At 44.0% G+C, this 14,103-nt stretch overlaps 2 protein-coding genes across 5 annotated transcripts in view; both read left to right on the top strand.

Annotated features, from left to right (window-relative positions):
• The first annotated feature begins 2,394 nt into the window (after positions 1-2,394).
• FBXL8 (F-box and leucine rich repeat protein 8) lies at positions 2,395-8,836 on the top strand. Of its 4 annotated transcripts, none has more exons than XM_030581433.1 (3): positions 2,395-2,466; positions 5,519-5,752; positions 7,803-8,836. In XM_030581433.1, the coding sequence occupies exons 2-3, from the start codon at positions 5,589-5,591 to the stop codon at positions 8,776-8,778; spliced, it is 1,140 nt and encodes a 379-aa protein (XP_030437293.1). In that variant the 5' UTR covers positions 2,395-2,466; positions 5,519-5,588; the 3' UTR covers positions 8,779-8,836. The 4 variants fall into 4 exon arrangements, with proteins under 4 accessions (XP_030437293.1, XP_030437292.1, XP_030437294.1 ...); XM_030581432.1 differs by having other exon boundaries at positions 2,400-2,489; XM_030581434.1 differs by having other exon boundaries at positions 2,400-2,489; positions 5,523-5,752.
• A 109-nt stretch (positions 8,837-8,945) lies between these two features.
• HSF4 (heat shock transcription factor 4) overlaps positions 8,946-14,103 on the top strand; it is a 34,050-nt gene continuing 28,892 nt past the window's right edge. Inside the window, exon 1 of the mRNA XM_030581430.1 lies at positions 8,946-11,121. Within this exon, the coding sequence (XP_030437290.1) occupies positions 10,999-11,121 (123 nt within the window). The 5' untranslated portion in view covers positions 8,946-10,998. The remainder of the gene's footprint in view (positions 11,122-14,103) is intronic.

Consider the following 14,103-nt stretch of genomic DNA (forward strand, 5'->3'; position numbering starts at 1 on the left):
GTAGGACATTGTGCTAATACAAGGCGAGGGGATTCCTAGTATACCTGTACTCCTTGACTGGATTTCTTGAGACCCGCCTTCCATAGAGTAACTCCATCCCAGGAAGAACACTCCCTCTTGGCACAAAAAGATCCTTTGGAGACACTGAATAGTAGAACCGTGCAGTTCTACAACAGCTGCCATCCGAGTTGCTTAAAGCACTTTACAATGTAAAGCCCTGATCCTGGGAAGCTACATAAGGACACTGAGGAATGCCAAATGCAGATCCAGTTTCAGGATTGGGGCCTACGCTTTGTTTGAGGGGTGGATAAGGAGTATTATCCCTATTTCACAGATGGCGGCACAGAGCCGGCTCCAGCTCTGTCTCGGCCTCAAGCGGCAAAAAAAAAAAAAGATGAGTGGCGGCACTTTGGCGGCAGCTAAATCGCGCCGCTTCTTCAGTGGCAGGTCCTCCCTTGCTTCCTCTTTGGCAGTTCGGCGGCAGCTCAAAGAGAAAGAGAGGGAATGAGGGACCCGGACATGCCGCCCCTTTGAATTGGTCACCCCAAGCATCTGCTTCCTACGCTGGTGCCTGGAGCCGGCCCTGTGGGGGCACTACGGCACAGCCTTGCTAAGGCCCCCACTTTCAAAAGTGGCCATCTTTTCTGGGTGCCTCAGGTTTGGATGCCCCAGTTTTAGAGCTCTTGGATCTGATTTTTCAAATACTGAGCATCCTACACGCCTATTGGGAAGAATTGTGGGTTCTTAGCATTTCTGAAGATCAGGTTCCTAGGCATTGAAGCTGGACACCCAAACTTATTGGGCACTTCTGAAAATATGGGTCTAATGATTTAACAATGGTCAAGCAGCAGGTGAATGTCACAGCTGGATAGAGAACCCAGGAGTTCTGTGCTTTATGCATAAGAAACAAAGAAGCTGGGCTCATGAATGAGTGGAGACTACTCGACTAGACTATTATTTCCACCTGATAACGAAAACTGAATTTTCAACAGGAGTATTGGTGACAAATATCAAACATCAACTTTCTCTTCAGAGAGTTTTGCTGAGCAGGCAAAATGCTGTGTGAAAAGACAAGAAAAAAAGAGAGAAAAGAAGACACTAGTTAATGTCTGAGTCTTTAATTAGTTGATCCAAAGCTTGCCACTTCCTTTTCAGAACTAGTTATGATTTGTCTTTTTCGAGTACCTTCCTCCTGATGATCTCAAAGTGCTTAACAGACGCTATCCGATGTAGTGGGCTTTAGCCTATGAAAGCTTATGCCCAAATAAATGTGTTAGTCTCTAAGGTGCCACAAGGACTCCTCGTTCTTTTTGCTGATACAGACTAATGCGGCTATCATTCTGAAACCTATTCTTATATAGCAGCTCTGTGAAGGCAGCAATACAGCAGGACCCCAGTTCTAAAAACTGCTTGTGCAATGTCTGTCGTGTGAGTTCAGACAGTTAGGAGTTAAGAGGACCAGGCAGCTCCTTGGAAAAGAAGGCTCAGAGAGCAGAGCTTCAGCTGACTGATTTAGTGAATGACTACTGCTTTTCAGAGGGGGAAACTGAGGCACACAGCGATTAACGTCACATATGTTCCAGATTGTGAGCAACACCAGGTGGGTGAGGTAATATCTTGTGTTGGATCAGTTTCTGTGGGTGAAAGAGAGATGCTTTTTCAGCACCACAGAGCTCTTCTCTTTGAGCAGGGGGTGGGACTAGATCAGGGGTCGGCAACCTTTCAGAAGTGCTGTGCCGAGTCTTCATTTATTCACTCTAATTTAAGGTTTCACGTGCCAGTAATACATTTTAATGTTGTTAGAAGGTCTCTTTTTATAAGTCTGTAATATATAACTAAACTAGGGTTGTATGTAAAGTGTTTTTAAAATGTTTAAGAAGCTTCATTTAAAATTAAATTAAAATGCAGAGCCCCCTGGCCAGGACCTGGGCAGCGTGAGTGCCACTGAAAATCAGCTCAGGTGCCATGTTCAACACTCATGCCATAGGTTGCCTGTCCTGGGACTAGATGACCTCCTAAGGCCCTTCCAACCCTGATAGTCTCCAATTCACAGAAAAGCTGAGCAGGATCTGGTTCTGGTCCTGGCAACCAGGGCCAATGGGGGCGGGGGGAAAGCCGGTACAAATTACCAGGTCTGTCCTTAGTGGGGGACCCGAACCCGCTCTCGGCAGCCCTGCTGGCTACTCTTTCCTTCGCCAGTGAAGTGGCCCTGCTTCCCCCAGCCAGGGATCTCCTGGGGAGCCGGCGGGTGACTCGCTGGGCGGTAGTGGGACTGTGGGCGGGCACAGGCTGCAAACCCAGCACTGCTCTGGCCGCGGGGCAAGGCAAGGCAAGGCAAGGGCAGGGCGATTTCCTTCCCACGCGAGAAGCCCGCCCTCCGCTCCGCCCTCTGCAAGGGAACCGGCCGGCGGGGGCAGCCAGGCGGATCCGCCCATGCCCCGGAGCAGCTGTGACCGAGGCCGGAAGGTAGAACAGCTGCGCTTGGACGGGTAGGCGGTGCCCCTTCCCCGTGGAGGGAGGAACTGAAGCCAGGCAGGCCCTTAGCCACTCAGTGCCCCCGCGGGAACCTGCACCGACCCCCTCCCCGCTCATGGGGGGCTGGAACAAATGCATGCGGGGTGGGGTCCGTGCCTGCAGGGAGAAGCTGCAGTGGCGCCGGCTGGCAAGTGCAGGGTCCCTGCCCTGCGGGGAGAGCTCGTCAGGAGGGAAAAGCTGCTCCGTGTTTCGCTAGCTCAGCCGAGCGTTAATGCAGCGCCTGCTTCCTGGGGCCAGCCGGGCCGGGGCGACCCGCCCCTCTGATCGGCTCCGCCTGCCGCCCTAGGGTGCGGTGCAGGGAGGCCGCCGGCAGCTGGGAATGCTGCACAGCACAGAGATTGGCTCTTCTCGGTGGTCATGTGGAGGGAGCAAAGCCTTGGGGGAGGGATAGTGGCGCTCCGGAGCAAAGGTGCATCAACCAGGCTGAGCCTTCCCGAGAACAGGCCATTAACTCCTTAGACTCTGAAAGAAAGTAACGAGTAGACAGTATTGCCAGTCCCAAGATAACAAGATTATATAAAAGGAATATACTTGGTTTTTTCCCCTTTGCTTTCTGGTTTCTGAGTCTTTAGGAGGCACCTGGATCAGGCTTTCAAGCTTTTCTGTGCGATCATGGGGGGAGGAGAAATGTTTTGAATGAAAACTGAGATTTTCACATGACTCCAGGAGCTGGGACTTTAAGAAAACCACCTCTCATGATAAAATCACAACAGTTGTGTGTAGGAGAGGTGTGATGCTGAGTAGTTTATTACTTAGGCAAGTGCTGGAATAATGAGAGAGTTTATTAAATCTGAGCTAGAAGTAGGATTGCTGAGGGTAAACTGTCAGATATCATAAAGAAACATGTGCTGGAAACAGGGAAAGCAAGAAGGCATCTCCCAGGCAGGAAGCAGGAGCGCATTGCTGGGCAGTCAGTAATGGGGTGAGAGACAGGGCATAAGCGGTGGGATATCTGACAAGAGAGCATGGCTGCTGCAGTATTGTCACCCTCAAGCATAAAATAATCATGAATGGCGTAAAAATTACAAGATTTTTTTTTAAACATATATATATATATTGGGATCTTTCTCTGGCTTCTGATTTTTGAATTTTTAAGACTAGAAATTTCCCTTTTTATTCACATGAAAGCTGAATTTCTCACAAAATAACAACATGACTCCAGGAGCTGGAGCATCAAGAAAAGAACCAAATATCACAAGACTCACAATAAAATCATGAGAATTGGCAATACTGCTGCTGTAATCTGAAAGAGAAATAACCTGCAGATCTTAAAGACTTTAGCCTTTCATTTTAAAGTCCACCACTTTGTTGTTAAGAAAGTTGAAAAGAGTCAAATAAAAACTTACCGCTGGTAATTTTATTTGTGTAGCAGTACAGTGGCTGGACACAGAGCATACGCCAAGCAGCACTGAGAAATAATATTGCAGAGATGTACTTGTGGTTTTGTGCTTTACATTTCAGTATACTTCCCATGCATTCATTCTCTTGCATCATAATTTACACAGAAGCATAATTAAATGAAAAGGTCCCATGTCAATATGCAACATACATACATGAATGTATGATTAGCGTGATCATCACAGTAAAATCCTTAGACCAAACTGCCATTTCTTATATTAGCAATTGCAGCTAATAATTGCTGTGGTCAAAATCACAAATTAGTTTTCATTATAACTCCTTGTTTTGCCATACACTGGATAATTCAACTTTTGGGTTGAAGAATCAAATTTTTTGAAATGTTTCACTTTTTTTCCCAGAATTTTGAAGTTTGGAATTGACAAAAAATTTCAACCAGCTTCTATGTTTGGTCAAAAAATGGAGTGGATGGGGAAGGAAATTGGCCAAAGTTTGTCTAAACTTCCTTTTTTGTGTTTAAGAACATAAGAATGGCCATATTGGGTAAGACCACAAAGGTATCTAGTCCAGTACCCTGCCTTCCAGTGGTGGCCAGTGCCAGATGCTTCATAGGGAATAAACAGAACAGGGCAACTTATCTAATGATCCCTCCCCTGCCATCCAATCCCAGCTTCTGGAAGTCAGAGGCTTTATCAGATCATGGGTTTGCATCCCTGACCATCTTGGCTAATAGCCATTGATGGGCCTATCCTCCATGAACTCATCTAATTGTTTTTGGAACCCAGATATACTTTTGGTCTTTACAGCATCCCCAGGCTGTGCGTTGTGTGAAGAAGTACTTCCTTTTGTTTGTTTAAACCTGCTGCCTATTAATTGGGTGACCCCTGGGTCTTCTGTTACACGAAGAGGTATATAACTATTTCTCCACACCGTTCCTGATTTTATAGACCTCTCTCGTGTCCCCCTTTAGTCATCTCTTTTCCAAGCTCAACAGCCCCAGTCTTTTTAACCTCTCCTCTCTGTTCCATCCCCCTAATAATTTTTGTTGTCCTTCTCTGTACCTTTTCCAATTCCAATCTATATTTTTGAGGTGGGGTGACCAGAACTGCAAGCAGTGTTCCAGGTATGGGTGTACCATGGATTTATATAGTGGCATTATGATATATTCTGCCTTATTATCTATCCCTTTCCTAATGGTTCTTAACATTGTTAGATTTTTTGACTTCTGCTGCAAATTGAGTGGAAGTTTTCAGAGAACTATCCACAATGTCTCCCAAGATCTCTTTCTTGAGTGGTAGCAGCTAATTTAGAATCCATCATTTTATATGTATAGTTGTGATTGTGTTTTCCAATGTACTTTCCATTTATCAACACTGAATTTCATCTGTCATTTTGTTTCTCAGTCACCCAGTTTTGTGAGATCCCTTTGTAACTCTTTGCAGTCTGCTTTGAACTTAACTGTCTTGAATAATTTTGTTTTGTCTGCAAACTTTGCCACCTCAGTGTTTGTTTTACACATGTCAAAATTATGGTGAAATTTTCAAAATGTAAGAAAAAATTCTGACCCTCTGTAATAGCATTATATCGAACTAGGGCTGGGTTGATGTGTTTCCTTTTTCTGCACCAGGTAGTCTAGGGAATTATTTGCAGTCTGGAAGGTGGTTCTCAGTGCTTCTGCTGCCTGTTGGGTCAGAAAGATGCCTGCTCCAAGATCAGAATTTTGGAACTACGTCCCGGAAGAAATCCTTGTCCATATATTTTACTACCTGTCTCTCCGAGATAGATACACAGCCTTCCAAGTGTGCAAACATTGGGCCGCAGCTGTTTCCACAAGCTCCGTGTGGCATTTCACAGAGATCAGGTGAGAGGAGGTAGTTTCTACTGTTTGTAGGTGCCTGTGCAGTCAAGCATACAGCATCTCTTATAAATCTTGCAGTACAACTTATTTTATCTTAAAGCACTGTTCTTCATTCGAAAACCGCATTGCTGATTACAGTCTATAGATGTGAATACTTATAAACCATTGGAACAACTTACCAAGGGTGATGGTGGAGTCTCCAGCATTAGCAATTTTAAAATCAAGATTGGATGTTTTTGGAAAAGATCTTCTCTAGTTTAATTAGGAATTAATATAGGGAAGTCCTATGGCCTGTGTTATACGGGTCAGACTAGATCAGTGGTTCTCAACCAAGGGTATGCAGAGATCTTCCAGGGAGTGCATCAATTCATCTAGATATTTGCCTAGTTTTACAACAGGCTACGTAGAAAGCATTAGCGAAGTCAGTACAAATTAAAATTTCATATGGACAATGACTTGTTTAAATATATAGAGATATACCTATCTCATAGAACTGGAAGGGACCCCGAAAGGTCATCAAGTCCATCCCCCAGCCTTCACTAGCAGGACCCAGTATTGATTTTTGCCCCAGATCCCTAAGTGGCCCCCTCAAGGATTGAGTTCACAACCCTGGGTTTAGCAGGTCAATGCTCAAACCACTGAACTATCCCTGTTTACAGAGATGGTGGAACTAGTGGTATTGGGGGTGCTGCCGCACTCTCTCACTTGAAGTGGTTTCCATTGTATATGGGATTTACAGTTTGGTTTAATGGCTCTCAGCATCCCCACTATACTAATTGTTCCAGCACCCCTTCTTGTTTATACTGTTCTATATACCACACTTTGAAATGCAAGTACAATATTTATATTCCAATTGATTTAGTTTATAATTATATGGTAAAAGTGAGCGAGTCAGCAGTTTTTCAGTAACCGTGTGGTTGTGACACTTGTATTTTTATGTCTGACTTTGTAAATAAGTAGTTTTGAAGTGAGGTGAAACTTGGGGGTATGCAAGACAAAGCAGACTCCTGAAAGGGGTACAGTAGTCTGGAAAGGTTGAGAACCACTGCGCTAGATGATCACAATGGTCCCTTCGGGCTTTCTAATCTATGCAACTATGTAAGTAACAGTATCTCCTACAAGTAGCGGCTGTGTGTGTGGTAGAGAAAATAGGATTAGACCATTATTGTTTTTTAAAGAACGCATTAAGAATCATAAGTCAAGGAAAGGGATAAGTTGTGGCATTAAATGTGCTTTGAAAAGTGTCAAGGAGATACCATCATCATAATCCTCACCTAGCTTTGATATAGCGCTTTTTGTCCACGGATTTACAAAGGCAGTCAGCGTCGTTATCCCCATTTTAAAGAGTGGGAAACAGAAGCCCAGAAAGGGGAAGAGACTTGCCCCGGGACAGCAGGCAGAGCTGAAAATAGCCCCTGAATTCCACTCCTGTGCTCTATAACACTAGGCCACTTTCAGGTGCAAAGGGAAAGCTTCAGCCAAGGTCACTGGAATGATTGTCATGGTGCTGTTGAAGCTGGTGATCTGAGCTCTAGTATATGAGACGGAGTGAAAAGAGAGTTTGAATGTAAGCTCCATGGGACTGGAACTCACTGCCTCTGTCTGTACATAGTAACCGAGCCCCATAACTAATTGTATTGTTGTTATCTATTATTTGTATTACAATAGGACCTAGTGGACCAACCAGAGATTGGGGCTCCGTTGTGCCATACACGGTATAAACACATAGAGAGAGTCCGTCCTGAAGATCGTATAATCTAAATAGAACAGACAGATATGGGTTGAGAGGAGAAACAGAGGCAAAGAGCACAGAAGTCACTTGTCCAGCATCACACAGCAAGTCAGTGGCTGGCTTGGGAGTAAACCCCAGGTCCCCTGACTCCCAGCCCGGTGCCTGATCTTCTAAACCAAGTGAGAACAGATCTCTAAGGCAGTGGAGGAGATAGATAATAAATACATTAATAATAAAGGACAGTAATCCAAACTATAGACATTGTGTTCACTTGTTGCAGCTCCAGCAAAACAGCTAATTGTGTTCATAATGCTCTTCCAGCTGTGATTCAGAGAACGAGGAGGGCATGCTGCAGAGTTTACACCAGTTCCTGAGCCAGATCAAACACCTGAGGATTGTGTTTGATCAGTCCAAGGAGATAAATCGGAAGAACGTCACCCACATTCTAGACATGTTGGCCAGGCAGAACCACAAGCTGCAGAAGCTGTGCATCGTGTGCAAAGGGGAGAACCCTTATTTCTACTCTGGCCAGGACATCCTGCAGAGCATACGAAGTATATGCCAGAGAGAAAACCAAATAGACCTTCAGCATATTGATTTCCGGAGAATGCCGTTCACCCTGGATGATGGGCTTGTTGGACTCATAGCCACCAGCAGCCCAAACCTGCGCAGCTTGTTCATCAACAACCGCACTCTGGTTTGCAACGTGAAGCCAGAAACCATCAGAGAGGTTCTTAATGTATGTCCGAAGTTGTCTACCTTGGGAGTCTACTATGCCAGCCTGTCCAATGATGTGTTTGCGGAACTGATCAAGCCAGAGAGAGAGGCTTTCACACGCTTAGATATTTTTTGTGAGCGCTTGGACAAATATATTCCAGTCATCTCTGAAGAGCTTTGGGCTGCCGTGATCCAGAAGCATCCTCAACTCTGCGTAGACCTGGAGTTTGATCACACAGTCCCTGCCTGGAAGATACCACGGATCCTAAAGCCCAATATACCCGTGGGAACTTTACAACTGAATACTTTTACGTACATGGTGAACCAGGTTAGGTTTGTCACCAGCAGTTACAGCAGGACCTTAAACAGGCTGGTGCTCCACACGACCCCCTCGGACGATTTGAACTCCTCGCTAATAGACCTGGCAAGGAAGTGTGTCAATCTAACAGAGATTCATTGTTACTGTGTGGTTAGTCAGGAAGTGGTAGATACCTTCCTCGTACACTGCCCCAGTCTAAAACGATACACTCTCAAGATTACCAAAGAACGTCACCCCTGGAAACCGACAGTAGTTCAGTGACGTACCTATTTTGACAGGAAGCCAGTTTGAAAAAAAAAAAAAAAAAAGCATGTGGATACAAAGATACCAAGTGAATGGAGTTTCAGAGATTTTAGGGTATTGCCTCAAAAACCACATCCATACTACATCATCATCATCAGGAATCCTTCAAAGTCAAGGATGATTGTCTTTTCACAGATTGTCCCTTTCAAATTATCTGTGGGTCTGCTGATGGCTGATATGGCCTATTCTGGAGCCACAGACTCTGCCACATTACAGACGTGTTTCCGAGCAGGACGGGTGAACCTGGGGTATTGGTTCGGGCTAGCGCAGACTCTTTCTGTTGCTTCCATACTACCTACACACTCATATTCAGACACACACAGGAACGTTCTCTCTCCAACCCCAGCTGGACTGCTGTAGAAAGCACAATTTGTCTTGCCTTGCTGTAGAAACGGACCATTTAGACTTAAAGACAATCTGCAAAGGGTTTTAAAAGAAAGAGGCTAGTGGTTTGTTTGTTTGTTTATTACATATAAAGAAAGCATGATATTTAAGGGTTCCCCCCCCACCGGCTTTTTAATTAGCTTAGAAATATCAGGAATGTCAAGTTTGCTCTTTCCGGATATTTCTGGAGGACCTTGGGAATGATGATGATGATGATTTATTTATTTACCACTTACATTGTGATAACACCCACAGGACAACCAGGTTGAGGCCTCATAGTATTAGGTGCTGTAGAATACCTTAAATGAAGAGGTGAGGCTGTTGAATCATTAACAAAGGCTTTATTTATCCAGAATGTTAATTAGCCATTTGAGTTAAATAGGTGCTAGCAAAAATGTACAAAAACCAAAGCGTTTTAAAGAGTGTGACTAAAAACCCATTCCCAATGTTCCCTGTCTTGGCTCTTGTGCCAGCACGTCACTAGTTCTCCAGTCTGCAAACCTTCCATCCCAGTCAGGGCCTGAATTTCTAATGTAAAATAAAAGCAGGGAAACAACCCTTAAAATAGTAACGCATATGCCCGATTAATCTTCTTGGCTGAGCATTCTTTTCCTTGTGCCAAAATGCAATTTCCAGATGATGGTTTGAGTATCTCATGGGAAGATCTCAAAGAAAACCATTTCCGAGCTAATTGTGCCTTTGTTATCCCTGGCATCACTTTGGAAAAGCACTAATGCTAATGACACTCACGTTCTCCTTTTCACAAGGGAGTTTTCACCCTTCCAGGAGTGATAGTTACTTCTCACTTCAACAAAATATCCCACAATCCCACTTCTATGTGAGCTGGTGTGTGTGTGTGTGTGTGTTCATCAGGAGAATGTGTCAGAAATCCCTGGTGTATATTGGAGAGAGATTTTTAAAGCTTGATTTGGTTTGAAATGATCCTGAGCTCTGATTACATTGTCATCAAGTGCCCAGGAAACAACATGTGTTAACACAGCAAATAAAGGGCGAGATTGTTGTGCTTTTACTTACCTGAGTGAGCAACAAGTCATGTCCCATGGAAGCCAAGGAGAGTACTCGCGTGTGTAAGTGCTCACCAACATGAATAAGGGCTTCAGAGTCTGGGGCAAATGAATCCAGCTGCTCATAACTAGCGGTGGGTGAAACACCTGGAATAATAATAAAGCAGATGGTGGTACCTGGGGTCTATCTATTTTCATCATCTCTTTTCACCCAGTCCAGAGCTGTTTATCCAAAGCTCGCTGAACTCTGGGATTCAGATAATGTGGGACTCAGCTTTGGTTTTGCTCAGCCTGACTAAGGTTTGGCACACTTAAAACCAGCCTTGATTTTGCCCATAGTTCAGAACAGGGAGCTCCTAACTAATGTTTAAACTCAGAACCTTCACAGTCCATTGTCAGTGCTTCCTGTCATCCTGCAAACATGCCAGCCATGTGTTTTCTTAATTCGTTCCAGTGATTTGCTAACCTCCCAGCCAGAGGTGTACAGTGTGTGTTCTCTTTGCATGACGCTGCATGTTTATTCACAGCATTGTGCGATTGGCTGCAATGCATTTTAATTCTGTGCATTGTTCTCTGGGGCTGGTGATGCCGTTGCATTGTGCTGAGTTTTTAAGAGTGTGAACAGCACTGCTGATGTGACTGAGCGGGGGCCTACTTTCAGCTGGACCTGGATGAAACTAAATGGTTCAGTCTTCCTGTGACCCACATGCACGGCAAGACAGGCATATTGAAAGAGATGGAGTTAGTGTAACTAAAACATTGAAAAACGATGCAAGATTCACCCAGTTCCCTGGCAATGGATGGATACTCCAGTAATGTGCCAGCATTCCTGACTAAACTGTGGACACTGGTGGAAGATCCTGAAACAAACCATCTAATTTGCTGGAGCACTGTAAGTAAAGCTAATACCGGAGGTCACTTAAACTGCATGGGACAGCAGGACAAAAACAAGTCCAAAGCATCTAAAAGATGATATTCTGTACCATTTATCCAGCACTTGACATTTTCAAAGTACCTTGCCAGCGTTAGCTGGAAAAGAGTGAGTGTTCTTTAGAGAGACTTTTATAGACACACTGAATATTATGCTTGTTTGTGTTAAAGAGAGGCCAAGATTTTCCTAGTGACTAATGATTTTGGTGGTGGTGGTGGTGGTGGAGGGGGGGATTCTTGATTTTTTTTTTTTGGTGTCCAGCTTGACACCTTAAATGGGCCTGATTTTCTGAAAATAAGTGCCAACCCTCTGAAAATCAAGCTCCTTTAAAGGGTCTCAAGTTGGGCCCCCAAATCACTAGAGTCACTTTTACTAAGCACTTGAACTAGTATGTATGTGGACACGGTGACTTGCATATCTATTGGCAGTTTGGCTATTTTTATTTTTAATAGGTTTGTTTATTTTCGTGATGTTTCTTACTGTTTATCGTTTGGGGCTTTTAAACGCTAAGTGCAATTAAAGGACGAACGTCGTTTGACTCTAGCATTTTGAAATCGTATTGTGCACTTGACTTTATTAACATTTGTTATAAAGAGACATGATTTATTTTTCAGCAGAGAATTATCCAGTATGTTGTTTATAAACTCGCTTTCCACAAAAGGAACTATAATTAAAGCATACTTTAAAAAAAATATTTTGATACTAGCCTCTTTGTCATGTTTTTAGCCACGGGAGCGTTGTTCAGCACAGTTTTCATTCCAAGTGCATGGGATGGGACATAAGTTGCATTTCTACCTCTAAACAGAAAGTTATATTTTGTTCATTAACCAACGCATGAATCTTGTGTTATAGGCCCATTTCCTTCATTTTATCATGGGGTTTATACATAATTCACTTTAAAGAAGAGCTTTCACAATGGAGAGAAAGTTTTAATCTAGAAATAGTCCCTTTTTCATTACACTTTTTTTTTCTATAATTTTCCAGACCCGCTTGCATATGGTGCGTGATTATTTTTGATCTTCCCCCTGCTCCTTTCTAGCCCACCTGTTGTACTGTGACATCAGAGTGCTGAATCCGTGATACCGCAATCACGTCAATGATTACAGCCTGTAAGAGCATCAAGAGGATTTTAAATAGGGTGTTTTTTATTAAGCATGTGAATGAGTGAAACTTTCACCTTTTCATATGTTAGCGAATTCTGGCTTCTGCTAACCTATTAGTAAGTATCAACAGAGAAGTTTCTATGAATCATTTTCAGCCTACGGATTATTAGCAAATTGTTCGTTTTGACTACTCATTATTCATGGTGCCTGACGGCTCACTGAAGTCACATGATATTGCTTCTGGTCCTTAACTGGATAGCAGTAGGGATAAGTAATGGTGACTAGTGAATACACTTGTCCATACTTGAATCCTGTTATATTTTAATAAAGGGAAGCCATTTCCCAAATATTTGTCTGAACAAAAAACCATCTGTATAAATATTTGCAAATAGAGATAATAAGGGGATCAAACATGGCTGAGTCGAACCGCCAGTCAGAATTTGATTGCATGTTTCTGAACATGCATTTTCTTTGCAGTCTTGAATCAGCTGTAATTATGACTTAACTGCAATAGCTAATGGAAGCGGCTGGGTCAAGAGGCCCCATTCAGACACCGAGATCTGCCACCACAGCAAAGAAATCATAAGGAAAATGACTAGGGCAGAAGGATCTGGCAGTATCCCATCATTGATGGACAATATGTGGCATGTAAGAAAATAAGGCAGCATCTCTTCAAATCATTTGTGAGCCCTCTAGTGGCACTTACTTGTTCTGTGTTTTAGAAGGTGCCAAAAACCAGTCCAGACCCAGCACTGTGTATGTAGAGAGGCCTTTAGGGTGACCAAATGTCCTGATTTTATAGGGACCCAATTTTGGGGTCTTTTTCTTATATAGGCTCCTATTACCCCCTACCCCCACCCCAGTTTTTCACATTTGTTGTCTGCTCACCCTAGAGGCCTTGCACGTCAGTAAAAATGTTATTTGGGACCCAACTGTGTCCACATGGTTTCTGCATATTGTTGTTGTGTAAAAATCAAAAGACCCAATCATGGTTGTTAATAATTCTGTAGAAAATAGGTTTGTCTGTGACAAGGAAGCCCAGGTGATACCGTTAATGGTAATGCTGAACACAGTGGAAAACTGCAGCCACATCAGCACAAAGGACTGTGTGCGTATTGCTTTCACAGCAGAGAATCCCAGTCCACTCCCTGGGATTTAGCTTCCCTGGTCTTCATTGCATGGATACTATTCGTGGCTTATCAACAGTTGTCTTGAAGCATAATCTAAACAAAGAGCATGGGGGCATGGAAATCTAGGGTTAGATGTAGTGTCATAGAAATGTAGGGCTGGATGGGACCTCAGGAGCTCACCTCGCCCAGCCCCCGTGCTGAGACAGGACCAAGTAACCCTGTTTGTCTAAATATCAGCTCATTTCCCCAACTCTGGTATAGTGCTGTGCTTCTGGCCCACCCCCAAAATTGTGTTTCATCGGCCTATATGCGTGGGTCTGGTGTAGAAGCAAGGACAAGAATAATGCAGGCGTGTTCATCAGAATGTGTTCCCCAGCTGGAAAACAGTCCAACACAGCCTAAAAGTGTCCTGCATCCTTCCCTCCGCTCAACATCCAGTGTCCTGATAGAACAAGGCGGGAGGGTGTGACATTCCCCATTTGGCAGCTGGTGGACACTACGTCAAAGACGAGACTGTCCATCCCAGCCCAGTTAGTGGCCCTGCTGATAAGAGCATGCAATCGGAGGTACGACTGTACCCTGATCTAGCTAGCTTGAATAACAATAGCGGTGAAGCTTGGGCAGCACGGGCTGTAGAAGACCACCTCTGACACTAGGTATGTACTTGAGTGGCTAGTCCAGGGCACTGTTGCTTCATTGCTATTGTATTC

Source organism: Gopherus evgoodei, chromosome 12 (genome assembly GCF_007399415.2).
Source record: "Gopherus evgoodei ecotype Sinaloan lineage chromosome 12, rGopEvg1_v1.p, whole genome shotgun sequence".
Taxonomy (NCBI): Eukaryota; Metazoa; Chordata; order Testudines; family Testudinidae; genus Gopherus; species Gopherus evgoodei.